The sequence below is a fragment of the Branchiostoma lanceolatum genome, chromosome 13 (genome assembly GCF_035083965.1).
Source record: "Branchiostoma lanceolatum isolate klBraLanc5 chromosome 13, klBraLanc5.hap2, whole genome shotgun sequence".
Lineage (NCBI taxonomy): Eukaryota > Metazoa > Chordata > Leptocardii > Amphioxiformes > Branchiostomatidae > Branchiostoma > Branchiostoma lanceolatum.
In genome coordinates, this window is record NC_089734.1 from 15,408,953 (window position 1) to 15,434,338 (window position 25,386).

Here is a 25,386-nt window from a genome sequence, read left to right on the forward strand (position 1 = left end):
ATAGGACAGATGGCTGTGGCAGCTTTATTCATCCTTTTTTCTTATTTGTTTGTTCCGCATAACTGTTAAACTGCCATTAGGCATAACACACCAGTTCTGTACAGTAAGTACTAGCTGCGTACGACTGAACTGTAAAGGTTTGATCCACTCAGACCAGGATGGACCCCTTCTGTTTTCGGCTTTCCTCAAACACGGGACCTCCGGCTTTACGTCTCGTCTGAGAGGACATCCTTAACTTCAGATAGGTAGTCATTTTCACCCGAGTCAAGTGAGGAAATAGAACCGGTGTAAAGCACCTTTCCAAAGAGCGCCATGTTGGGGTCTGTTTGGGATTAGAAATTTAAATTCTAAGTCGACAAACCTAGACACGAGACCATCTTGCCACCTGAAGACCACCTTATTATTGCGGAAAAAGCTCTTTTCAATCATGGACTCCTTTCATGACAATTCAAGCGACAGCTTTTCTGTCTTCTGTAAGTTAACGTCGACAGGAAATGAGAGCGTGCCGGACATGGGAAACCTGACAGACTGTGTTCATGCGGAACGGTTCCACATCGGTCAGACTGTGAACGCCACTCTAATCCTGCTGTTTGGAGTGACTGGAGCCGTGGGGAACACTTTGGCTGTCTACGCTTTCTTCAGGTAAGTACAAGCAGTTTTCCACCAGTATTCTGTAAGCAATTGAGTCTTGCCAAATCATACACAAATTTTACGTTGGATTCTTAATCATGAAAGACATTTTAAAAGGATTTTGAATAGTCCAAGGCATAAATTGTCTTTCATTCCTTTTTTTAATAGGAAACCTCAACGTAATTCATTGATATTCTGCTAACTATTGTATCTTGTCAAAACTGTATCTTTTTTGCGTGATTTTTAACAAATTTGGCTTTCTATATGTGTATGCTTTCTTCGGGTAAGGACGAGAAGTTATTATGATTATAGTAATTACACTTACAGTATTCCTTATCTAATGTAAATGCATCTAAGTTTGCGTGGTTTTAATTTCACACTAAGGAGAAAATGGAGTGTTCGTTGTGGTTTTAAAGGTGCCCTAAGCGATTTCAGGGGGTAAAACTTGAAATATTCTTGGGAAAGCAATTCTGTTTGGTGAGGTTGAAATTTACATTTACTTCCCTATATCAGCACATCTTCATCATTATTTCATACTTTGGGCGTTTAAAAATAGCACAGAAGCAAGCCACAAAAGGAGTATTTTATTTATTGGGTCCCCCCAAAAATCAGCCCAGAATCCCGCCGTAACCGTTTTCTGTCGACAATTTTCGGTAACTTCCGGCCGCGTGACGTCACAATGCCCAAGCACATTTTATTTATTTTATTTATTTGTTCGGCTGTGTACAATGTACAGCAGCCAAGGCTGCCCGACTAGCTATTGCTATTACAAGGGGCCAGCCTTGCCCAAGCACATTGAGCCATGACCACGTGATTATTTCTTCGGAAGCGTTCGTCACTTATCGGTCAGAATCGTGCATGTTCGGAAGACTTGAAATGATGGCCTCCAAGTGCTCAGATTTTCAATGAGTTCCCACCACACAACGACATCACCTTTTTGCTCCATGATGGTCGATATGCGATGGGATGGTGTTATCTAAACTTACTATTGATAGAAATCAGAAAAAAAATTGATTTTGAATATATGACTTTCAGCCCTAATATTGCTTAGGTTGCCTTTAAGTTTGCGGCAGTGCTATATAGTTACATACTGCTACAGTATTGGACAAAAATGTCCGCGGTGGTTTTAAGTTTGCGGTGTACTGTGGCCGCAAAACCTTGCCCTAGTTTTAGAATATCTCTATTCCACATGGGAATACCATTCCTGTCCTTGGTGCTGAACATGCAGTGTTTATGTCTACATAATTTGGAGTGATGGGGTCAATTCTATTCATAGTTTGATAAAGGCTTTCCCCTAAGCAAATTATGGTGATGTATGGCCTTGTTATGATCAAAGCACCGTCATTCATATCAATTTTCAAATCTAGGTCATTTTGCTTCAGTTTATCAAAATATGCTTGCTTTTGGCCAAGTTTCACTCGCCAACTCCAGACCTACTGCGCCACTTTGCAACTAAATTTTTAGAAAGAACCCTTTCCTGTCCATGGTGCTGAACATACAGTGTTTATGTCCATATAATTCCCAGTGAAGCCGTTCTAATTTGAATATATGGATGACATACCCTGGCACCCCAAAGCTGTAAAAAGTAATAGTTGGCCTCATTATGAAACCTAAGTGGTCAAGAACTACTAGTCTATCAAACAATGAATTCCTTAGATTTCTTCTTTCACCTATTCTTCTTAGACTTTAGAATTGATTTTGCACATTGATATCTGGGAAGAGTCTTAATTAAATCCATGATTGCAAATAACCAATTTTGGTTGATAAAATAAGTCAAAACAAAACATTCATCTCAATATCAGCTTGGGGAAAATATATATCACACAGCACCATGTGACCATGTCAAGCGGAAAAATAGATATTAAACATGGACAACAACAACAACATAACAAGCTTGCTGTTCTTAGACTTTGGTTAAGGGATGTTTTTAAAGCTTAAGGTTTGATTATTCCAATTTTCAATTCCTCACGGTACTATATAATTCCTTACTACTCCTTTGTTTAAATCTAGGGCCTTAAGAAAGCCTAAGAACTACCTGGTGGCAAATCTGTGCTTGGGCCAACTGCTCATGTGTCTGGCATACAGTCCAGTGACTGCAGTCTCTAACTATCTACACAGATGGGTTGGTGGCTATATAGGTAGGTACAAAATTCACAATTCACCTTTCATCTCATTGAATTCCTATGTCAAAGTCATAGTAAGGAATGCCTAGCCATTGATATACAGTCAAATCTGTACTAGTGACCACCTATACATAAGGACCACCTGGTCATTGATATATAGTCAAACACGTACTAAGCACCTCTGCATAAGGACCCCCTGGCCATTGTTTTAAACAGGTTTGGCCATGATTGATACTGATAGTAAAGAAAAATGCTCAAATTCAAAATCAAACATACATGTAAGTGAGGAGCTCTGGGATTTTTTGCTTGATTTATGATATTACGATCAAAGATATCAAATATCAAACACTCTGAATGTGGCGGTTTTAGTTTACTCTCACAGAAGCATTTTCCACTTTCAATACAAGTTTCCTTTGTAAATTTAGTGCTATCTAGTTGAAGCAGTAACTTTCAGAAGCATTTTTCTGTGAAATTTTGTGCTCTCTAAACAAGTTTCCTTTGTAAATTCAATGCTATTTGAAACAGTACTATCATTGATAGTTCTTTAGTACAATAGGTTCAAAGTAACTTTCTTTTCAAGTCTACAGAGCTTTTCAAAAGAAAACTGAAACAGTGAGTACAGTTGCATGTTTTATCCTCTGCACTCAAACTTTCAAAGCCCTATGAAATAAAATAAGGTACATTAAAGAATATGCAATCAAAGTCAATGGGTCTCTTCGATTGGAAGTCTACAAATCTTCAAAAGAAAACTAGAACCAGTGTGACGTATATGTTAGGGTAGAAATTCACCTATTGTATCCAGTCTGGAAAAATCCTGATTGCATTGGCAAAAATCCTGATCACAATCTCTGTTACCAGAGGTCCCGATTGCAATCTCTACTTTTTTTTTTGATGTTGCCAGATCGTTATCTCTACCCCAACATATGATATGTTTTATCTTAGGCCTGTTTCTTTGTATGGTGTACTTTGCCCTAAGGATCTGACTTTGATTAGTGTTATATCATCAGGTTGGGGGTCATCGGAAAAGAAAACTAAGGTTCTTACAGCACAAGCTAAAAGATGATTACTGTAATTCTTGTTTCTTTCACTGTAACTTTATACTGTTGGGCTCAACATATTGTGTTCGTATGGTTTCTTTCTCCTGTCAAATCTTGTAATCGACTCAGCTCGGTCGTCCCTGTACCAACTGAGCTGAAATTTGGTATACAGGTAGAGTGGGTAAATACCCTGGGATACTTTTTTCATTTGTTCGATATTGACCTTGAAAGTGATTTTATTGAGGTTTTTCTGACCAAAAACGTACATTTTGGCCTCCTGTGCTCTGGAAATACATTCAAATGACTTGAAATTTGCTATGGTGGTACATTGAACAAATATTTAAAGAATCCCATTCGCACTTTTGGCATACAACACTTCGAAATGCGATTTTAGAGGGTGTTTTGGGAAGAAGATCGGCTATTTTCCTCATATGGGGTCACTGACCTATAGGTCACATCTTTGTTCATCTGGCCGGGTGGACTAATTCGGCCAGCCAATGAGAGAGCGCAGATTTATCAAGCTCAACCTGGTTGGTTGAAATAGTCAATTTAATTAGGGGCACTACTGGTGCAGACACAACTTCACTACATCCTTGTGTTGTTATTGTTGTGTCCTACTGAAGTTAAGTGCAATTGAGAAGGTTCAAAGCTTTTCTGGTGGTATTTTTCGACACACAGTGTTTTTCTTATTTTAACACTGCATGGAAACAAAGATTTCCACAAGTTTGCAAGCTTGGACACTATGGTGAAACCTGACATTTCCTCGCTATGTACACTAATTTTCTACCCGTGTCTCTAAGATTGGACACCAGTGCAGTGCGCACAATAGTGCACACAAAGTGTCCAAAGTTTCCCACCTTAGGAAACATCCCGTGTCGAGACGTTGACAATAACATTAACAATATCAATAGAGAGTTGTGAAGTGCATGAAAATTTACCTTGAGCAAGGAGGCCCTTGCTTCGAGTAATTGTTTAAAGTTTTTGGCTAAAAATGACGTAAACCTAAGAATTTTCAACCTCCTTGCGTAAACCCGTTACATGTCTACACTATCGGGCCGCGGGGAAGTCTTGAATATCGGCGCTGATTGATAGCGCATTAAACAAAATATGTGGCGTAGCGTTGTACTAAAAAAAAAGTATTTTCATCGCAACCACTCGCACTTGTTTAAAAAGATTTCACCACACACAATCGTCTGCAACTTGTTTTGTTTCTGGTAACGTTACCAGATAGTTGGCTTGATGGCGAAGTTTTGTTGGTCACCTTTTTGCATATATTAACAGTGTCATACCAGCGCCATATTGCATTATCGGTCCTACATTTACTTGAAGTAAACATAATTAACTCTTTTAATACGAAACCAACTAGGATAAATACCAAGTACATTGAATTTCAATTATTCATTCAAATACCAACATTGCAGACATACAACAAACGTTAGCCTCTATGCCACAGTCGCTTTTTGCATGGGGAGGGAAATGGGCGAAACATGTTGCATTTGCTCCCGCAAATGTTGCCTTTCTAGTGTTCACTGTTTTCACAGTCACCTCTGTACATGTACCTTGAACGTATCATCACCATGAAAAAAACCTATGGTAATTATTTATAATTCCTTCACACATCTGTTCGGTAATCACATGCCGTCACCGTGAAGTTAAAGTTCAGTGAAAATGTCCATTTTCCTTACACCGTGAAATTTTGCTACTGTGAAGATGAAGTGAAGTACAGTTACTGTTACAGTACCTTCCTCAGCATTATAAATTGACTTTACTATTTTATGCTGGATCAAGGATGCTATCTGAAGAAGAAAAAAAATCTACAAGGGGGGATATAGACTCATGTTTTGGATGGCATTCTTGGTGCAAAGCCACCATTGCCATACATCCTTAGAGCTGGGTGGTATCTTATTTTATCTTTAATCTTTAATCTTTATCTAATTTTATCTTTATATATCTTCATCAACATATCAGAAACACAATGAATTATATGTTTGAATTGTGTTGATTTTACATACAGGATTCAATTCAGTCAAACAATCCAGTTATCCAATATGACTGAAAGGTTTGCAAAGTAGTAAGGGTAAGGAGGTGAAGTCTGCCATCCTGATTATCCTTCATGTCTGTGTTTATTTTCTGCAGGGTGCCAGGTGGTGGGCTTTCTGACCGGCATGTCGTGCATGGTGTCCATCCTGTCAATCACTGCTATTGCTAGGCAACGACTGGGCGTGGTCAGAGCTCCACTACACAGCCTAACAGCATTCACACATTCAGCAGAGCTGACACAATTAGCCTTGATTTGGTTCATATCTATAGTTTCCATGCTACCTCCCTTATTTGGGTGGAACCGGTTCGTCATAGACTCTATCCAGTTCAGCGTTACAATGGATTACTTGTCAACTGACATATCTTCAAAAGCGTATATAGTAACTCTTCTGGCCTGTGGGTTCTTTCTTCCCTTGGTAGATATTTGCTACTGCTATAGTTCTATATTCTATAAAGTCCTTAAGCTAGGACGTAGCAAAGTTATCAGAAAAAGCGCCAAGAACGGCGTTAACGAAATCAGCATTGCACTGGCAGGACTTTTGATCACATCGCTGTTTTGTATCTGCTGGTTACCGTATATGGTTGTGGTGATTCTGGGCATAGCAGAAGTGTATATACCACCGGAACTAGCTTTGGCTGCCTCTCCGCTTGCTAAACTGTCCACGACTGTCAACTCCATTTTGTTTGCGCTATCACTGCCTGCCTTTCGAAGGTATTTCTTTGGAAGTAAGAAAGTGTATAGGGGGAGTGCAATAGCTATGAAAACATATAACAAGTCAGCCAAACATATGGGATATGTTTAAATGAAAATGAAAATTTTGAAGCTAAGAAAATTTTTGGGAAAAAATTGTTTTGCATCCATTTATCTATTAGTAAGTAACTTCGAAATCTGGCACTTATGATTGTGCCCTAAGAAAATATTTGATATCAAATGGATGTATTTAAAATTCCTTTGCAAATTTATATCAATTGCAGTTGATGTTAGTCCACGATGGTTGGAATCAAAGAGAAGCCATGACAATGTTGTCTTCTTTTTAGTGATATCATAACAAAATTTAGTGAATGTTTAAATTCAGGTTGTGTAGCATTGAGTATTTTCTTTGAGAAGAATTTGTATGACAAGAAGAAATGACATGATAATGATGTGTAAAAATAGGATATTCTTTCATGGAGAAAGCAAAAAGGGATTCAACTGTATCTGAATGCATTAATGTACTTGTATAATTATACTATCTTGCAAATTTCACTTTTGAGTGATAACTGCTGATGATAGCATCTCTTACTTACTAGAACAATCCCCAGTGCTAACTGAAAAGTTTGAACATTCAGAAAAGAACAATTATACATTGTATATAAAATCCAGAACTGCCTGATTGTCACCAGACTATTTCATTGGATGAAAGTTGATAATTAGTCATGGTTGCTTCATTTCAGCAAGTAAGCAAGCTTTGTTTAACTTACAATTTGAATTTGAAAAGTCTGAAAAACAAAACCTCTGCCCACAAATTCTACTCAATACATCACCCCCATGTATGCACAGTTTACATTTTGTAGATATACAGGAGATATATTGCAGGATGTTGGGTTGGAGATTCATTTTGACGTAATTATTCTTTTTAGGATGGAGGAGTTATGTACCCTGGTAAAATTAGGTTTTAGATGTTACAGGGTAAACCAATTCTGTTCTTTGAAGCACATGGTTTAGTTTTTCCATCTATTAGGTGATTGCAGAGATGAAAAATAGAAAATACTGTAATTCTTGTTTCTTAACTGTAACTTTATGTTCACTGTTTTCACGGTCACCTCAGACTGTACCGTGAAAAACCTGTAAGTTGTAATATGATTCCTTCACACATCCGTTCATTAAATCACTTGCCTCCACCGTGAAGTTAAACTTCAGTGAAAATGTCCATTTTCCTTCCACCGTGAAATTTTGCCACCGTGAAGATAAAGTGAATAGCAGTACAGTGAATGACAGAGAGAATAACAGACGCACCCGTTGGATTAAGGAGGCAGTCTGGATAAGGAAGTCAACACCAATGATGAATCGTGACGAGAGGGGATACGAACCTAGCCACGTTTGGGACAGTGTTCTCACCGCAACAGCGCCACCTGCATTGGCTACTTATAGCGGTGAGAAGCAGTACTCCAGTCAGAAGCTCTGCAGAAGGTGTCTGACAAACACCGAAACGTTAGCAGGTGAGATTACCTGTGTAAAAAGAATCTACTAATACCCTACAGTATAATACACTTTTAAATACCTTCGTCCCAGAAAAGTCTGTCCGCAAAGGTCCTGATGGCCTCGTGGCACCACAGCCTGACGACAAGCTTCTGTAGGGGCGGGGCTACCGGGGTGTCGCTATGGCTACCGGCCCAGCTCAGGCCACGCCTGGGGGTCCTCCCATCTCCTGCATCCTCCGATGGTGGGACTGGGAAAATGCTCACTGATTTTCCTGTAGAAAAACAAAAAATTTAATAATATAATAATATATAATAACAACATTATCATTACCCTGTGCAAGAAGGAGCTGTCATGAAATAAGGAACGTACTGTTTCCTTACTACATGTATGTTGACAGTCACTAAACCATGTTTGTGGTTTCCTTGCCTCAATAGGTATTGTACTCTTAATATCAATTGTTTGGTACGTGATGTGTGCCTTTCCCAAGGGCACAACATCCGTAGTATGTCAAGGGATTCGGACACGACACCCCATTGCAAATTTTAAAAATTGCTAAAACACACACAGACACACAAGTTAAAAAGGAGTGAAGTAAAAAAAAGACAAGTTTACCTGTGCCTTCCGATGTAGAGGTTTCCCCTGACACCATACTCCATGTCCTTGAACTTGCCCTGGTCCTGACGGGCCTGGGCTTGCCCCTGACCCTGGGGGTGAGCAGCAGCATCCCCTGGACTACCCTGGACAGGTCGTGGAGGGAGAAGACGTGGAGGGCCTTCTGGGGGGTGGGGGGCAGGTGGGTCGACACCTGTCTGTAGAGGTCATGGCAGGCAGACACGATCGCCTGGAGGGGTCAAACGGAAATGTCTGTTATGCACATAGAGCTTGACGAGTTAGTCTTCTTAATCTTCATCAGCAAAGACAAGCCAAGATGAAAATGACATATGTAAGGTTATCCCATCTTTACACCATCTCTATTGCAACTATATACACATAATATACACGTATATCAGATTTCAAAACCGGAAGTTCTGCTTGCAAGCCACTAGGTGACCCATTTTCAAACTTGACCTTGAAGTAGTTTGTTTTACTCCTACTCCTACCCAACTACCAAATATTATCAGGATCCATTAACAGCTTGAGTTATGCAATAAACACTCTCTTGAATTTTTTTTTTCCATCACTCAGAAATCTTATCTACCTTGCTGGTGGTCAACAGAAAAAAAGCTAGGGTCAACAGGTATTTGCTAGGGTTGGTCAGGTAACCTGAAACACAACATTTTTCTTCCTATGCCTATTAAAGGCATGTGCAAATGTGTAACCATACTTACATTAGCCATGCGTGTGTGGTGAGCCACACTGTACACAGGAAACTCCTCCAGCCACGACTGCAGCATCCCCGTGTACAGCTTCTTTGTGCTGTCCAGCGACGGCGGGTGGAAGGCGATGACGGTGAACAGCCTGATCAGCCTCCGACTCATCTGATGACAGGCTGCGCTGTTCCCTATGCCAGCAACAGCTGAAAAATAAAATACATTGACGTATACATCACAAACCTATACTTTGTCTGGTGAACACCTTTGCCTAAAGCCCCCGTCACAAATAAGAAATTCAGCTCGGCCGACGTGTTGGCAAGCTTCAAATTTGCATTTTCGGCCGAAGTATGGCCGACGTCTTGTCGATTACAAGGGCTTAGAAATCAAAGTTGATCCAAATATGGGCCTTTTACCAGGTCAGACGATTCTGACTTCGTCTAAGTCCAAGAGATGGTACCGTCTCATGGGGGATTTTTAGTTTTTAGTGTTCGACGGACGTCACTCAAGATTTTCATTGGAAAATACGGTCAAAGCTTGGGCAGTTTTGAAATTCGGCGAGCTTTGGGCGATCTACAAATTTGGCGGACGCTTGCATGAATTGTGACGCCGGCTTAAAGACTACCTGGCGATTATGGGCAATATGTGTTTGCGCATTTTCCCATTTCTCAATGTTTTCCCCCATTGACACAAGCATTAAGAATCCTGTCAATAGTCTAATATGACTACTTTCTTCAAGTCCCTTAACCCTCAAACACCCAAACCTATTTTTGCGACTAAAATGATCGAACGGGGTCAAAAATGACTCCAAAATGTTTTGTTCCGTAAAATCTCCCTTTTCATTTTTTTTTCGCTGATTGTTATCAAAAATGACCCCAGCGGACTCAACACAGACTTTCCTCTATAATGTCAACAGTATTGTGCCAATCTCCCTAGAAAATTAGGAGAGGTTAGAATAGATAAAGTCATGGAAGGAATTTCTTTTCAGATCAAACATGTTCAAATAGCACATCAAAATCCACGCCTGGGGTCAAAAATGACCCCGTTCAGGTGTTTTAGGGTTAAGTGATGGGTCAATGTGAAAAAAACGTAACACTCTTTGACATAACACACAAGCTTCTCAGGTCCACAGTGGCAACTGATCATATAAAATTAAACAAACTGTTACACCTACCCTTTGCATCCTAACTCCAGATGTTGTGTAAAGCCATCTACACAACACCGTTGAAATCTGTCATATATTATGATATATACTGCACACAGATTAAATTTCATGCGAAATATATTTTGCTTACCCGGAGATGTACAGGCAGCGACAAAAGCAGCATTACTGATGGGTTTGAAGCTGTGCTTGTCGATGTTGTAAACTCCGCCGTGAGCCATGATCTGTCTTAGGACCTCCAGGCAGGGCTGAGTACCTGCGGAAGCAGAAAGTATTCAGTCATAAAGTTACGTCATAAAGTTAAGTTGAAAACACATCTGCTTACCTAGCCTGGTCCCAGTCTATAGGGGTCGGCTTAGGGGTGTTTTACCGGGCCCAGTCTGCTTTATTGAACCGTTTCTGATAGCCTTTCTACTTAGCTGCCATAGAGATTTTTGCAGCCTGTCTACTTTAGCTGCCATAGAGAGTTCCGCCGCCACCCTAGGGGGCGAGCTAATTTAATCCAAGGCCGTAAACCCACCCCAGAGCGGACTAAGCTGTCTGGGCGGGAGGGCATCACTCCCCGCGCCGTAGAGATATCGGGGAGCCCCGATGGTATGGTTTCCATGCTACTGCTTACCTGGCATATTTTGTTTTGAATTTCAAAAAGAAACAGCAAAAATGAGGCCATGTTCAAAAATCTAGGGCTGATCTTGAGAATAATCTTTGTAGTGTGTGTGTGTGTGTGTGTGTGTGTGTGTGTGTGTGTGTATGTGTGTGTGTGTGTGTGTGTGCGTGTGTGTGTGTGTGCATGTGTGTGTGTGTGTGCGTCGTGCATGCGTGTGAATAGTTTTCCATTGATTTTCTACCTTTTAGTTATCAATTTAATTCTATTTAATTGAGCTGGATCTTCAGCAGTTATCCTGTTAGGTAGCAGCACTTAAGGTAATTTGAACTAGATGTGGCTAGTAACAGAAGCGCAGACCACTACACCACGGGGACAGCCCTGTACTAGTATATACACCAGTTTATTACTCACCACAGTGGTCGTTAGCGGCCATGTTGATGTCATCGATGAAGAAGACTTCTTGGTTGTGCAGTTTCCCCTTACTGCTCATGGTCCTGGCTGTAACGCTGCGTTTGGTCAGCATGTCCATCTTAAACTCTATCACCTGCTGTAACTGGGACGGACTCAGACCTGGAAAAACAACAAGATTCAACATTTTGTTTTGAGCTTTGATCCAACATAAAGAAGGAACTCACCATGAATTTTCGGACGGAACTCCAAACTTCCTCAGATTTTTAGATTTTTGATTCACTGCGCTGAACGCCGGGAAGCCAGAAGCGTGATGATGTCGGCAGTGAATCAAAAGAGGCGGGAAGACGAAACCTTCCACCATCGCGGTTCAGAGAAGCCCTTGTGTAGATTGCCTCCTTCACGCCCCTCACAGATGAGCTTTCATTCGAAAGTTCAACACTTATGATTATAAATAATGTTTTTTATTGGTGAGAAATTACCCGTGCAATGGCAGCCTTTCTAGTGCTGTATTGGTGCAGGGTTTACAGGTTTCACATGATACACATGGGCAACAAATATATGTTTGCTCCACACTTGCATTTTGTGGAACTGTCTCAACTGACACAAGGGTCTGAGCGGCTGCCATTCGGCGCTACCAGGTGACCTCAATACGACCTTCCCCGACCGAAGTGAGGTACCCATTCACACCTGGATAGAGTGAGGAAAGTCGTGCAAAGTGCCTCTCCCAAGGGCACAAGATTGGTGACATGACAGGATTTGAACCCGGGACCGCTTGGTTGTGACCCCACAACATTGTTAACTAAAATGGGAATCAAAGTAAGTTGATTCAACAGAATCTGATGATATCCTCTGGGCACCCAAAAACTGAAGTGAGCATGCAAAGATGATAAAAGTTTGGCCAAAAAAGAAGTTGTCTTCATTACAAAATATAAGAGGTAGGAAGGTTGAACAAATGACTGAACACAAAGAATATGGTATTACCAAGTAAAAAATTGTATGACACTGTTTTTTTTTGTTGCTCTTTCACATCTTCTTCTATAACTTTGTCAGACTTTGGTCAAATATTTTCTCATAATTCACTGCTCATTTTGCAGCTTCTCTGTATGATTTGCAATATGGTTTAAAACATCTTAAGGTGAAAACAGACAAAAATTGATGCCTGCACGGATGCCATCCAAATAGTCGTTGTGGCCTAATGTAATACGTAAAACTAGAGAAAAGAGTATAGATTACATCATTACAATTATAGACAAATAATACAAATAATACGAATAAACAAATAATACGAATTAACAAATATTAATATTAAACAAATAGACAAATTGAATGCAGGAATGCAGAGAAAGCACATGTCATATGTAGGAGATACATTTTTGGTTACTAAATAACTAGTCTAAAATTGCTCTTATCCTTACCTGAAGACATGGGTATGCGAGTCAAATTGTGCTTGGGCTGAACCAAGTTCTGAATCATTGCTGTCTTCCCAACACCTGTGAAAAATGAAAGAAAAACTTACTTAACATAAATAAATCTTTTAAAGCAATTAGGGAATCAGAGATGGCACTCTTCAGCCCTTTTACCCATACTGCTTTGCAACCATTCCAGTCCCACAGACAAAAAGTGCTAATGAGGAGGTGTGGTTACAATGTGTTGTGTCTTACATTGGGATTGCAGAAACGCACACTGTCAGATACATAGTAACTCACACAGCTACACAAGACATACATGTAACAATGCTTCATTTCCCTGATGTGAAATAAAACATGGTCTTTTCCCAAAGGAAAACACATCTCAAAGCAAACATGAATTCAGCACCAAGGTCAGGGTAAACGTAAAACATTGAAATAAAGAATTGAAGTCCATTTTGTGGTCTATGACAGCAACAGATTGACACAAACAAGCCAAAAACAAAAGATACTTTACTCCCTTGGGGTGAAATGAAAAAGACAAAAATACTGTAAATCTATCTATTTTTGCGAGGATTTAATTTTGTGGTAGGAGTGGGAGGGAGGGTTTTCACTGTGTTTTAAGTTAACAGTCACAACATACTACATAGTGCAAAGATAAAAATATTTTCAGTTAAGAGGTACCATAAAAACAGAGAAAATAAATCCACCGTGAATATTTCAAGATTTGCAGTAATGCTCTGTAACGTACCTGGTAAGCCAGCCAGCAGCACGGCCTGCTGGGAAGTGGCGAGCAAGTCAATCAGGAACGAGTACCGCTCCACCTCGGGCAGGACGGTGTACGTGGAAGCCATCATACGCGACCGTTCCGGGTTCTGCCTCTCAAGCCATCGAATGAGCGTTCCGGTCTTCGTGTCGATACAGTAGTCATACACACTCCCTACTGGCGGGATTAGGATCTGCTGATTGGCTTGGGAGAGCACCTTTCTCGCGAAGAGATCGAACACTGCGGTGTGCCTCTTGTGGAGGTGGCCTCCGAACCCCCAGATGTAAGCAAACACGAACATGCTCTGCGAAACAATGGCTTGGTTGGATGGCGACAGGTCCTCCAGGCGTATCGTTCGTCGCTGGCTCCCCGCGGACGTCCAGCTGGCTTGGGAACGCGTGTCATCACGCGGCGACTGGGACCGTATCGAGTTTGCGTCCGTTGGGTCCCTTGCCATGTGCTTGTTCAAGAGTGACGACAAGATACTGAGGAAGGAGGAGACTTCTTGAAGACCTTTACAGCAAGGACTCCTGGCTCTGCTCGAGTAGCTGGTGTCTACATCGAGTACACTGACAACGTTGGAGGACAGAAACTCGATGGTTTGTGGAAATACGTCGTTAATCAAGTCAGTCCAAACCTTGACTGTCTGTGCTGTGACTGTCCACCGATTGTAGGCATTTAGAAACCAGGACTCGACTGTGGACCTCCAGATGTGTTCACCATCCTCAAAGTACACAATGGCAGACCTGGAAATGAAGATGACAAATTAAACATGATTTTTAGACTGCTTTCTACACATTAACATTAATGAGTCCAAGTTTTTCACAAGTTTGGACAAATAACTTAATAAGGTCAGAAATCAATTAAAACAGATCTGAATAAAAAAGCTCAACGGTTTTGTTTGCTACATGTACATTATATATATTATCATATTAAATGAATTTCATGCGTCCTTCACAACAGCTGAACTATAATGAAATTGAATGAAAAGAGCATAACAAAATAAGATAGAATGAAATAAGATGATTTTAAGGGCCTGTAAAAAATGAACAGACAAAAAGCATCAGAGCTTTGTTGTACCCTTGTACCAATTCTACATGTAGGCAATTTGGTCCAATGACAGAGACGAACTGATTTAAAGATTTGACAAGAGAAGGAGGATGGTGATGAAGAGAAGGAGAAGAAACCATTAGGAAAAACAATACCCGTGAAATAGAATAAAAACAAAACAATATCACAGTGTTAGATCGTAAACTTCTGATTGGTCAAACCATGTTTAACTATTCTGCTACTTGCAATTATGCAAAGAAGAGGCCTCTAAACTTGCCTGCCAACCAAAGACGGCGACGCCCCCTTTAGCTCTGACATCTCGAACAGGAGAGACGTGGTTGGCTCCAGAGCGATGGTGTCTCCATTGGTGAGGTGGATCCCGCGGTTCTGGTCCAACAGTGTGACAACGCACTCGGACCACGGGGGGTCAAACCGCCCGTCCATGATGATCCACTGGTACACCGTGGTTGGTTCGTTCAGGTTAGTTTTTGACCTTCTGTCACCTGTAAATCAAAAGAATTAAAGAATTAAAATATTATCCGTTACCTAAAAAATGGACCATCACAAAATTTCTTCCGCCCAAAAATGGACTATTCCAAAATCCGCTCTGTCAATTCAAATTAGACCCAAAAGCAAGAATGTACTCTTCTAAAGCTGCGCCCCTTTATAAAATCAACTATTCAAAAATATCCCCTACCCAACTCCTATCTTCCTCTCACATATAGTTCAAAATTATTTGTGTCAAGGCACATCAATCTAAGTTTTGGTTCACAAAACTGGAAGATCAAAATGGTTTTGATCTAAATGGAGTAATAAATATGACGAAGCAGCCTTCATAACTCCTATTGGTTCAATTAATCTTCACTTTGTGTTAGTCTGACACTAGAAACTATGTGTCCTTCAGTCCTATTCACGTAACCTGTAACCTTGAAGTTGGGTCTTATACTGGTGACAATTGAGTAAATCAGGCAACACTTTACAGCCAGAAAGACTCTCTAAATCCAGAATCTTAAAGAATTTTTTCGTCAGGAAGACAACAACAGGTACTGATGATGTTATATCATGATGCAGAATACCAATAACTAAAAGGAAACAGCTTTATTCATTGTTTGAAAATATAATTTTCCAAAATTCTGTCTGAGAATCCCAGAAATCTGCAGAATTCTGTCCGATGTTCACAGAATTCTGCCGCAGAACTACCCATGTCCAAGGAGATATCTAACTGTTACTTAAAGTTTTCCGGATTTAGAGTGTCCTTCTGGATTTATAGTGTTGCCTGTCGTTGTATGAAAAAAAGGCTAGACTACTAATAAATCACAATCATGCAGCAAAAAAGGGGTTTTCCGTACTTGACTGAAAGTTCTGGATCATCTTCTTTGCCGCCTCGGCCGTGTGCAGAGCGTTGCGCAGGAAGTTCGTCAGCAGGCCGTCCTTCCAGAAGTGGTCTTCAGGGTCATAGAATCCGAGCAGGTCCTCCAGAGAATGGGCGTTGGGAACCAAGACTGCACCATCCACACGGGGGTAGTCAACCTGGAAACAAAATAATTTTATAAAATAAAACACTCATAGAAAACCTTCAATACTTGTCAGTTTCATAAAAGGGTGACAGTAATGCTCATTCACTGAAATGTTACTGAAATGAAACTGTCAGTAGCTGTTAAGTTACTGACAGCTGTATTTCAGTACCGATAGTTTGCTAAGGCTTTGCCTCATGCTTGGAATAAAAGCATTGTTCAAATTATTAAACACTTTATTCCTTCCTATACTCTATGTATCAAAGAGGAGTTTTCAAAAAATGGCCTCAAGCATTGATAGAAAATAGTAAGTTAACTAAGAATTAAGCGTCAAAATAAGGAAAGACCTTCCTCACTTCCCTCAGGTGAAAATGAGTACCAAGCCTAGGTTATTAGGGACATCCCTCAGATAGGACGTTAAATGGAGGTCCCCTGTTTGGGGAGAGCCACACCTCACGTATGTTAAAGAACCCACCACACCTTTTGAAAAAAGACAGGGCATTCCCCGGTGTGCAATGGTAAAAAAACCTTACAGTTGGTGGTTGAAGTTGGTAGCCTTAAAATCCAAGAAGAAGAAGACAACTTATATTAGTAGGTCCATTGCGAGAATGCTATTGACACCTTTAATGATTCAAAATTAGCAAAAAAAACCTACTTCTTGGTTCAAACTAGTCTCCGGAAGTGAAGCCAGGTCCATCCGGTTGATCGACTTGGTCGAGCGCGGTTTGTCAGGCGAGTCGTCAGACGTCTTCCTCCTCATGTCTTCCTGCGTCACTCTCCTCTCAAGACTTCCGACAAGACGTGACTTGGAGATCTTAGGAGTTGGGTAGATGTCGGGGGTCTCCTGAGAGGCGTAGATGTTCTCGTTCAGGATATTGAGGACCTCGGCGAGCACGCGGTACGTTGTGGTCTTCCCGCTTCCAGACGGACCGACAAGCATCACGCCTTGTTGCGCCTGAAGGGCTGCCCACAGCTGAAGGATCTAGGATGAGATATAAAAACATTTCTAGAAGTAAGATGCTTGTATACAGCTACATATATGCATGTATATGTCCTAGTCTAACTCTAAGAGTAATATGAAACTACAATCATAAGAAGTTGTCTTGTCAAGACCAAACCTTAATAAAGCAACAATTCGAAGAAGAATGCTAAATTGTAGACAGCTACATAATAATTACATGCATGGTGCATTGACTAGATGTGAAACTACAATAAGAATTAATCATGTCAAGACCAAACCTTTAAATAAGAAAGAATTAGAAGTAGAATGATTGTAGCCAGCTACATAATTATATTCATGTATATGTACTAGAGTTTACAAATTTAAACTACAATTATAAGAATTTGTCATGTCAAGACCAAACCTTCAAAAGAAACAATGATTAGTGTCGTACATCTGTATTGGCAATTAAAAGTAAAAACTTTGTTCCAACACAAAAAAAACAGTGCTTTGAATTTTCAAGCGTTCTGCTCATAATTCAAGGGACCAATCATCTAGGTCATAAGACATTGTGGAATCAAATTCTTTTTGAGGTTCTGATTCGACATTGAACATGGCATGTAACTCTAACTCCTACACATCATCAAATGACTTTAACCTTCTCCCTGCTGCCTAACTCTGAAACCAATAGAGAATTGTACGCCAAACGGCTTACTTCAGTGTCCTAAAGGTTAAGTTTGTAAAATGCAGTTGGTTTGTAAAAATCTGTAGATGTACCTTGTCTAGATGTTTGCGTGTTGCCTGTAGCTTGTCTGCTTCCATGTGTTCTTGTATGGCGTTGATGAGGACGGGGTCGTTGGTTTTAGCTGATACCGGCCGGTTACTGACAGGGAACGCTGTCCTCAATAGATCCTTCACCCTGGACACCTCATCTGGGGAAACATTGGATTTTAACTGTTAGCATTGAATTTCAAACTTGTACTGTGACAGTACAAAATTGGTACCACAAGGCTAAGCCCCAAGCACAAAATAGACAAAGACTTTACATATACTTTGATTTGATTTATTTATTTATACAGTTGACTGCCAATATCCCTATTATCAGCTTTTAGACATGTCTCTTAGACAAGGTGAGAAGCCATGTGCATGTGCATCACCTAGCAGTACAGAAGAGTACTGCACCAACTTTATCTTGAAATAAGCTAGGAAAGACTAAGCTCAACTTTCAAGGCTGATGATCTATTAGACAACCATTCTGAATGTCACAGGGACACCAACATATGGAGGTGGACGTAGCTAATATTATGATGATTTCAATTTCAATTTTACCTGGGCTGCGAAAACGTTTGATACGGGTGTTCCGGACCGGGTGATAATTTTCCGTATCACATGGGGTTCTAAGTTGTATCACACAGGCTTCCATTGAATATTTAGAATGCTTTTTGAGTGCGCCGGTTGCACCGCTGTCGAAAATTGGAATGCCGGATTCAGGGGTTGGAATCAATGTTGTTACGATTTCTTTGTTCAAGGACACAAAACTCTCTCAACTTCAGGTGCATTTCGCATTGAAATGTGTGTTTTTTCGGGTTGGTATGACCAAGGTATGACATAGATAAAATACAACACGGTGTATTCCGCATCACCCTCGGTCCCAGCCCTTCCGAGGGCGATCCGACCCGTGGTCGGGCTGGTACCTCAGGTGATACGGAATACACCATGTTGTATTCTATATTATATAAAAACTTGCCAATAAAATTTTCAGATACAAAATGTACTGTGTATAGTATTACGTTTTAACTACGGTCATCGGAGATGCAAATCATTGACAAGGACAACAACATGGTAGTCTGCACCTGTCCGCTTCATTCGTATGGCAAGTGAGTAAAAATGCTCTTTCTACAGATTCTGAAGCATTTACCAGGATTCTGGAGTGTAGGCATGAGAGTTGACGAGATGCCTCGCACCAGGGCCATCTCCTCCATCTCCATGGAGTTGGGCCGGAGAACGGACTCCCGCTCCGCGGAGCCACTGCTGCTGAGCTGTAACCACCTTGTCTGGAGCTCCTGTTGTGCAAGTGCTAGCATGACCTGCGGAGGACAATATGTGGTGTTAAATCTGATCATATTCATCACCATTACCACTTTTTTAGTAGTAACTGTAACTGTAACTGTACATGTACATTTTAGTAGTAACTGTACATATAACATTAGGCTACAGGACAACAGGTGGACGCTAAGAACAACAGAATGGAGACTGGAAGAGACCAAGAGGGCGCCCCAAAATAAGATGGAGTGACAATCTAACTAAACATCCGGGCCCTACATGGCCAAGAACCGATCGACAAAGGAAAACCTGGAGTCTGACAAGGGAGGGGTTCCTCCAAAGGAGTGATGATACCCTGGAATGATGATGATGATGTACATGTTGAGGCAGGTTGTAATAAAGGTTCTGCAGTACAGTCGCTAGATTGTGTTAGATTTGGACTATCATCGCCTTCATATTTCAGTATGTACTGAGGTGGGGCATCATTGTTTTCCTGTTTCTTGTCTTTTATTTGTGAAATGTTGAAGCCCCTCCCATCTGACACCCTTCTCTGCCTAAGGTCTAGGTCATGACACACTGTCGTCTTATAGGTTATTGCTGAATTTCTGGGCCGAATGTCTCTTTGCATCCAGGGGCTAACTTGCGAGGAGTTTACAAAATTGGTGGGACTAGATCTCAAGGGTCTGGAGTGGCTGCCATTTGCTGCTCACTCATGTGACCTCAGATATGACAATTGCCACAGTTACAGCCAAAAGACAGTGAGATTTTGAACCACTCTTACCGGGAAGGGCCCCTATTCTTTTCTAAAGTGTAAGTGATACATTCTTTAACATGCTTGAGGTGTTAGAAAGTGTGTCATTCCATATTTGACATTATAAAAAAAATTACACACTAAGGCCACACCAATTCATTTTCTTGGCTAACGGAATAAAAAAAATGTAAAAAAAAATGCTACATTGAATTCGGAAAAACAACATGAAACAGAATCTCAGAGGAAAGTTTGTACTTTGGTGCACACAATTTCAGGGAGTGAACATGGTCAGGTGCAAGTTTTCACCCAAGCCTTCTGTTTTCATGATTTTTTGTGCTAAAATTAAAAATAAAAATCCGTTAACCAAGAAATTAAATTGGTGTGGCCTTAGGCAGAAATATACTGGGTATAACCTTCATGTACATGTACATGACTGTAAGATACATGAGGCTTAATTTTCCAATCTTGCCATGATACGTAAATTAGAAATAAAGTATTCTACATGTACAATGTAAGAGTCACAGCTGTTTGTTACCAACCTTAACACTGTGCAGACTGACTGCAGGTGTCTCTACAGACAACAGCTGTTTTTCAAGCAGCCTCAGGAACGTCTCAAGCTTCCCTGCAAGAAGTCTGTGACCTTGGAACCCCCCGCAGAGCAGACTGGACTGAACCACCAGTTTCCTGAGCAGGGAAATTCGTTGATGAAGGTTAGACATCCAGGTGATAAGATATGCAAGGTAACACTTATTCAAGCAACTACGTGGATAGAGTTTTCAAGTACAATTTGCCCTCTGCAAAATATGAAATTCTACACTGTGAATGTTTAACAGTTACAGCATCTAGAAATTTAGAGTTTAATTTTTTTTGGACATAATAACTGCTCACAATAAAGCATGCATACACATATATTGTAAAACAGTAAACAACCAGTAGGCCACAGGAAGTATGTTTCATAGATGACATCAGTTATCTTTAATTTTTGCCTGATTAGAAATTAGATGGTCAACATCACAAGAAAGTACCAAAATGGGTAAATAGGTTGTTGCTGTTTGGTTGTAGCTATGATTGCACTTGTAGATGAAGTGACACTAGTGAGGTAGCCATAACTTTAGTTGTAGAAGCGAAACTAGTTTCATAGTTGTAAATTAAAGTGGCACCAATGTGGTCGCTATGAGTGTAGCTGCCAACTTGAAAAGTGATACCAGTCTACCACACCAGTGTCACTTTGTGCACTTCTTCAAAACAGGAATTTATTGGCAGTGATACAACCTTTCGTCATCTCAAAACGTTTATGGTAACGTGTCTATTTTGAAGACTTCCCCATCTTGTTTTTTTACCAATCTTGTTATTTTTGCCCCCTAGCAATGAATTTAGAGTCTGCAGAAGATGTCATCCATAAAATTTACTTGCTGTGGCCATATGAGAAATACGCTTTTTCAAAGCAATCCAGTATCTTTCAATTAACTCACCTGTCTGGTACAATAAGTGTTACCGGCCTGTACGCAGACCTCAGGGTCTCTGGTATCGTCTGGAACGACTGATCTCTCGTGTTGAGTGTAAGAAAAGGCGAGAAGTTGGCGTTGGCCTGCATCAGGGTCCCGTTGAAAGTGACCAGTCCCAGCATCCGAGGCTCGTAACTGAATGACGACGTTGCCTGCCAGGATTTTGCAAAGTCATGGAGGTCGAGGGAGAGGGCTGAGAGTGCTGAGGACAACTCTGGGGGAGAGAATTGTGGACAAAGCAGTATCACAACCCTTGCAAAAAATGATGTGTAATGCAACCCTAATGTTAAATTTTATGATGCTGTTCTGTAGCATTGATGCCAACTGCCACAGTAATTTCAGAGTCCCAAAACTGTCAACCCAGCAAAGCCTTGAACAAATAAAACAGTGCAGCATTGGTGTAGTACTGAGGTGGCATTAGTGGTGAAAATGCCATACTGATTCAGCATCAATGCAGCATCAATCCAGCATCAAACACTACTTTTGCAAGGGAATACTACTAGGTGTGTGTTTAGAATACAATTATATTGATAACCATTTTCAGTTCCCTTAGAAAAGTCACTTTGTACCAAGTTCTTCACTCCATTCCCGACCAGGGAAAATGAGTACCTAGCTTTGGCTAGGGACGTCCTTTTGAATGAGAAGCAAAGCCCAAAGTCCCGAAGCATTTGAGAGAATCCACCACACCACTCTGATGTGAGTGGATCAACCCAGTCAGTCTAGTCTTACACAGCTCGTAGTTACATTTGTAACATACAAAAAAACTGGTGAGAGTAAAGTGTGTTTGTTACCTTTCTGGTCAGTGCCAAATAGAGAGTGTCTTCTGTGCTGACCCGTATCTTGAGTGTGCCAGTTGTCTTCTGAGTCTTCAGGTGAGAAAGATGCTAGTGATGTCACAGTCTTCCTCCTTCTCCTCCGCGCTGACTGTGCACTTCTGATTGTGTACTGGCTGTTGGAAGAGGCTGCGAGGATCCTGTGGGAAATTGAATGGGAAAAATCAATATCATACAAAAGAATATTTCTAAAGTTTTAGAAAAACTTGAAAGTTGAAATCACATTCAAAATATCTCAAAAGTATCAAATCTCTTACACAAATAATTACAATAAAGTCATATAATTGTACATAATTCCACCAGCCTGAGGGTACATAATTCTGCCACCCTGAAAAGATACATCCAAACAGATCTCCAACCCAATGCAACGTTCCCCAGTATGATGCACTCCTGTATATCTAAACTGTGCATACCTTGGGGGTGTGCTGCACTAGAGATCTCTCAAACTCACTTTTTTTCAAGGTGGTGGATTTATGTAACCCAGCGGATTAATGCTAATGGAGGTTATACAATGTATAATTATGAAAAAATACCGAAACTAATGATTAAACCAACTCGATTATAACACTATATCGAAAACGTATGCTAGCCCTTATTGTATTGTATTAGTAATTAGGATGTTAAGTTTTATTTTATACTTCTACTTTGTGTTATGTTTACGAATTCTTGCCATACTTTGTACCATGTACAATTGTCGTGCAATAAAGTTCTTGTTCTATCAAACAAATTCACACTTTGGTTAGTATAATTATGTATGCGCACCTGTATGCATTCCTGAGATGGTCCAGGTGATAAGACAGGACGGACATGACACCTGTTGGCAGGTGGCTGGCGTCGTCCAGACACACCCAGGCACCTGACTGGATCCCACCTACCAGGTGCTGGGTAAGGGCTGAAATCCTGATTAAAAAGAAAACACAGGCAATCAGAAATGTCAAACTTCACCCCCTTACACATACTACCTTGCGACTCTTTCAGATATAAACAAGTGTAATGTTTAAGTTCATATTTTATTCTATGTTTTGTTATTATGATTGCTTTTGACTGCACTTTTATGTATGCATTCAAATATATGCTTAGTACATTTATTTTATTTGATATTGACCAAGAGGTGAAACCCATTCTGGTCTAGTTAAAACTTAATAAGTTTTAACTAGACCAGAATGGGTTTCACTTCTTGGTCAATATCAAATAAAATTATGGTACTTTGAGAAAATGATGACAGTAGACTGGTGGTCACTGTAAACAGAGGATTCTTACTACAAAATTGATTTAATCTTGGGGACAATATTTATCTAAGGCAACACAAAAAGTGGCCATGATGGCCGGATGATCCTTGTGTAAAGGACTGATGCTAAATACAGGCTTGACTGTAACGGATCAATCCTATTGGTCAGAGTGTTCAGCACAGAACCAAGTGGTCCTGGGTTCAAATCCTGCCATGTCACCAATCTTGTACCCTTGGGAAAGGCACTTTACACGACCTTCCTCACTTCACTCAGGTGTAAATGAATACCTAGCCTAGCTTAGGGATGTCCCTTGGATAAGACATTAAATGGAGGTTCCGTATTTGGGGAGAGCCCCACCCCATGCACGTTACAGAACCCACCACACCTTCCAAAAAAGAGTAGGGGATGCCCCAGTGTGCGATGGTCCAAACCTTACAGTGTAGGCTACAGATTCTACAGCAAGTTAAACTTGGTAACCTCAAAACCCAATAAGAAGAAGACTGTACTATGTATACCAAATCTTATCCACCAGGTTACCTACCCAGTGAGGTGAGTACAGTTGTAAGTGATGAAGTTCCTCCCCATGGCTCGTGCCAGTTCCGCCACAGTCTCGGACTTCCCCACACCCTCGGGGCCCATCACCGCCCCACAGGCAAACGACTGGACTGAACCACTTAGGGACAGGAGACACCTGTTGTAATAATAAGCACACAAATCAAGATCATTGTTGTCAAAGACTTTATTCCTTCAAAGTACTGTAAATGCAGAAATGTTGGCAGGGATACAAATTCGCGTTAGGGAGAAAATGGAGTGTTTGCAGTGGTTTAATTTTGAGTTCGTGTTCAAAACAATAGTAGCACTACAGTCACACAATGGAACGGCTTTTTGCAGTGATTTTAACTTCCCAGTACAGAGTTTACTGCAAAAACCGTGAACATAAAACCACCATGAACATTTCTGCATTTAACAGTATTGCACAACAGGTATCATGGTACTAAAGGTTTTGTCCTAAATCTGTACTTTTGCATCAGAGGCTTTATTATAAAGGACGTCATCTCTTGTGATTCTGCCAGAAATCATAAGACTGCAACATTTTTCAAAACAGCAAATCTAAAGAGATCGACTAAATGCAACATCAGTATTCAATATACACACTTCAGATATTCAGGTGTTTAAGACACTCTCAAGAAGGCCTCAATAACAATGTCACAATGACAATGAACTTTATTGCATATTCATGCCCAACATGGGCTAGATGCATTAGGTAACATGAAGTAAAAGAAAAGGAACATTGTGTTATATTCCATCTAAATCTACAGAGTCTCTTCTCTCTTCTTGAAACATTTGTACATGAAGTCAGATACAGTGGGGTCTTCGGGTTATGCATCAAACCCCGCGTGTATCCCCGCGGGTTTTTGCGTGTATCCCCGCGGGGTTTTGCGTGTACACCCGCGGGTTTTTGCGTGTACACCCGCGGGGTTTTGCGTGTATCCCCGCGGGCCGTCGGTTTGTCCCGCAGCCCGATCTGCAGTGTGAGACCTTCAGTCTAGAACGCACCAGCGCCGCTTTGTACCACGTTGTTTCGGGTAGATTTTGCAACAATTTTCACGAGCGGACTCTAGAGCAGATTGACAACCGACTCTGCAGCACATACGGTAAAAAAAAAACAGAACAAATAAACACTAGTGGCGTTATTCCACCAAGATGTATTTTTTTTATATATCATAAAAAGGTATTAACACCGCAAATCATGATGTGTCCGATGATGCGACGCGGACGCCTCGCTGCCGCGGCTAGCGTCTGGGCCACCCAAAGAAAATGGCATCCGCCAGTGGTAGCGGTATTAT

The 25,386-nt window shown here is 40.8% G+C and overlaps 3 protein-coding genes across 3 annotated transcripts in view; 1 reads left to right on the forward strand and 2 right to left on the reverse strand.

Annotated features, from left to right (window-relative positions):
* The first annotated feature begins 427 nt into the window (after positions 1 to 427).
* LOC136447590 (rhodopsin, GQ-coupled-like) lies at positions 428 to 6,637 on the forward strand. The gene is made up of 3 exons (XM_066446594.1): positions 428 to 642; positions 2,641 to 2,768; positions 5,927 to 6,637. Exons 1-3 carry the CDS (start codon positions 428 to 430, stop codon positions 6,631 to 6,633), a joined length of 1,050 nt encoding a protein of 349 aa, XP_066302691.1. The 3' UTR covers positions 6,634 to 6,637.
* Positions 6,638 to 8,083: 1,446 nt separating this feature from the next.
* On the reverse strand, positions 8,084 to 14,422 carry LOC136447705 (dynein axonemal heavy chain 6-like). Its single transcript, XM_066446746.1, has 7 exons — positions 13,660 to 14,422; positions 12,918 to 12,992; positions 11,503 to 11,661; positions 10,618 to 10,740; positions 9,341 to 9,528; positions 8,625 to 8,853; positions 8,084 to 8,283 (listed from the first exon to the last, which is right to left on the reverse strand). The coding sequence occupies exons 1-7, from the start codon at positions 14,129 to 14,131 to the stop codon at positions 8,084 to 8,086; spliced, it is 1,446 nt and encodes a 481-aa protein (XP_066302843.1). The 5' UTR covers positions 14,132 to 14,422.
* A 569-nt stretch (positions 14,423 to 14,991) lies between these two features.
* LOC136447706 (dynein heavy chain domain-containing protein 1-like) overlaps positions 14,992 to 25,386 on the reverse strand; it is a 38,165-nt gene continuing 27,770 nt past the window's right edge. The window contains exons 23-32 of the mRNA XM_066446747.1: positions 24,081 to 24,230; positions 23,073 to 23,210; positions 22,269 to 22,450; positions 21,445 to 21,691; positions 20,512 to 20,656; positions 19,097 to 19,265; positions 17,956 to 18,110; positions 16,894 to 17,220; positions 16,074 to 16,254; positions 14,992 to 15,227 (exon numbers count right to left, since the gene is read on the reverse strand). Coding sequence (XP_066302844.1) covers positions 14,992 to 15,227; positions 16,074 to 16,254; positions 16,894 to 17,220; positions 17,956 to 18,110; positions 19,097 to 19,265; positions 20,512 to 20,656; positions 21,445 to 21,691; positions 22,269 to 22,450; positions 23,073 to 23,210; positions 24,081 to 24,230 — 1,930 coding nt within the window. The remainder of the gene's footprint in view (positions 15,228 to 16,073; positions 16,255 to 16,893; positions 17,221 to 17,955; positions 18,111 to 19,096; positions 19,266 to 20,511; positions 20,657 to 21,444; positions 21,692 to 22,268; positions 22,451 to 23,072; positions 23,211 to 24,080; positions 24,231 to 25,386) is intronic.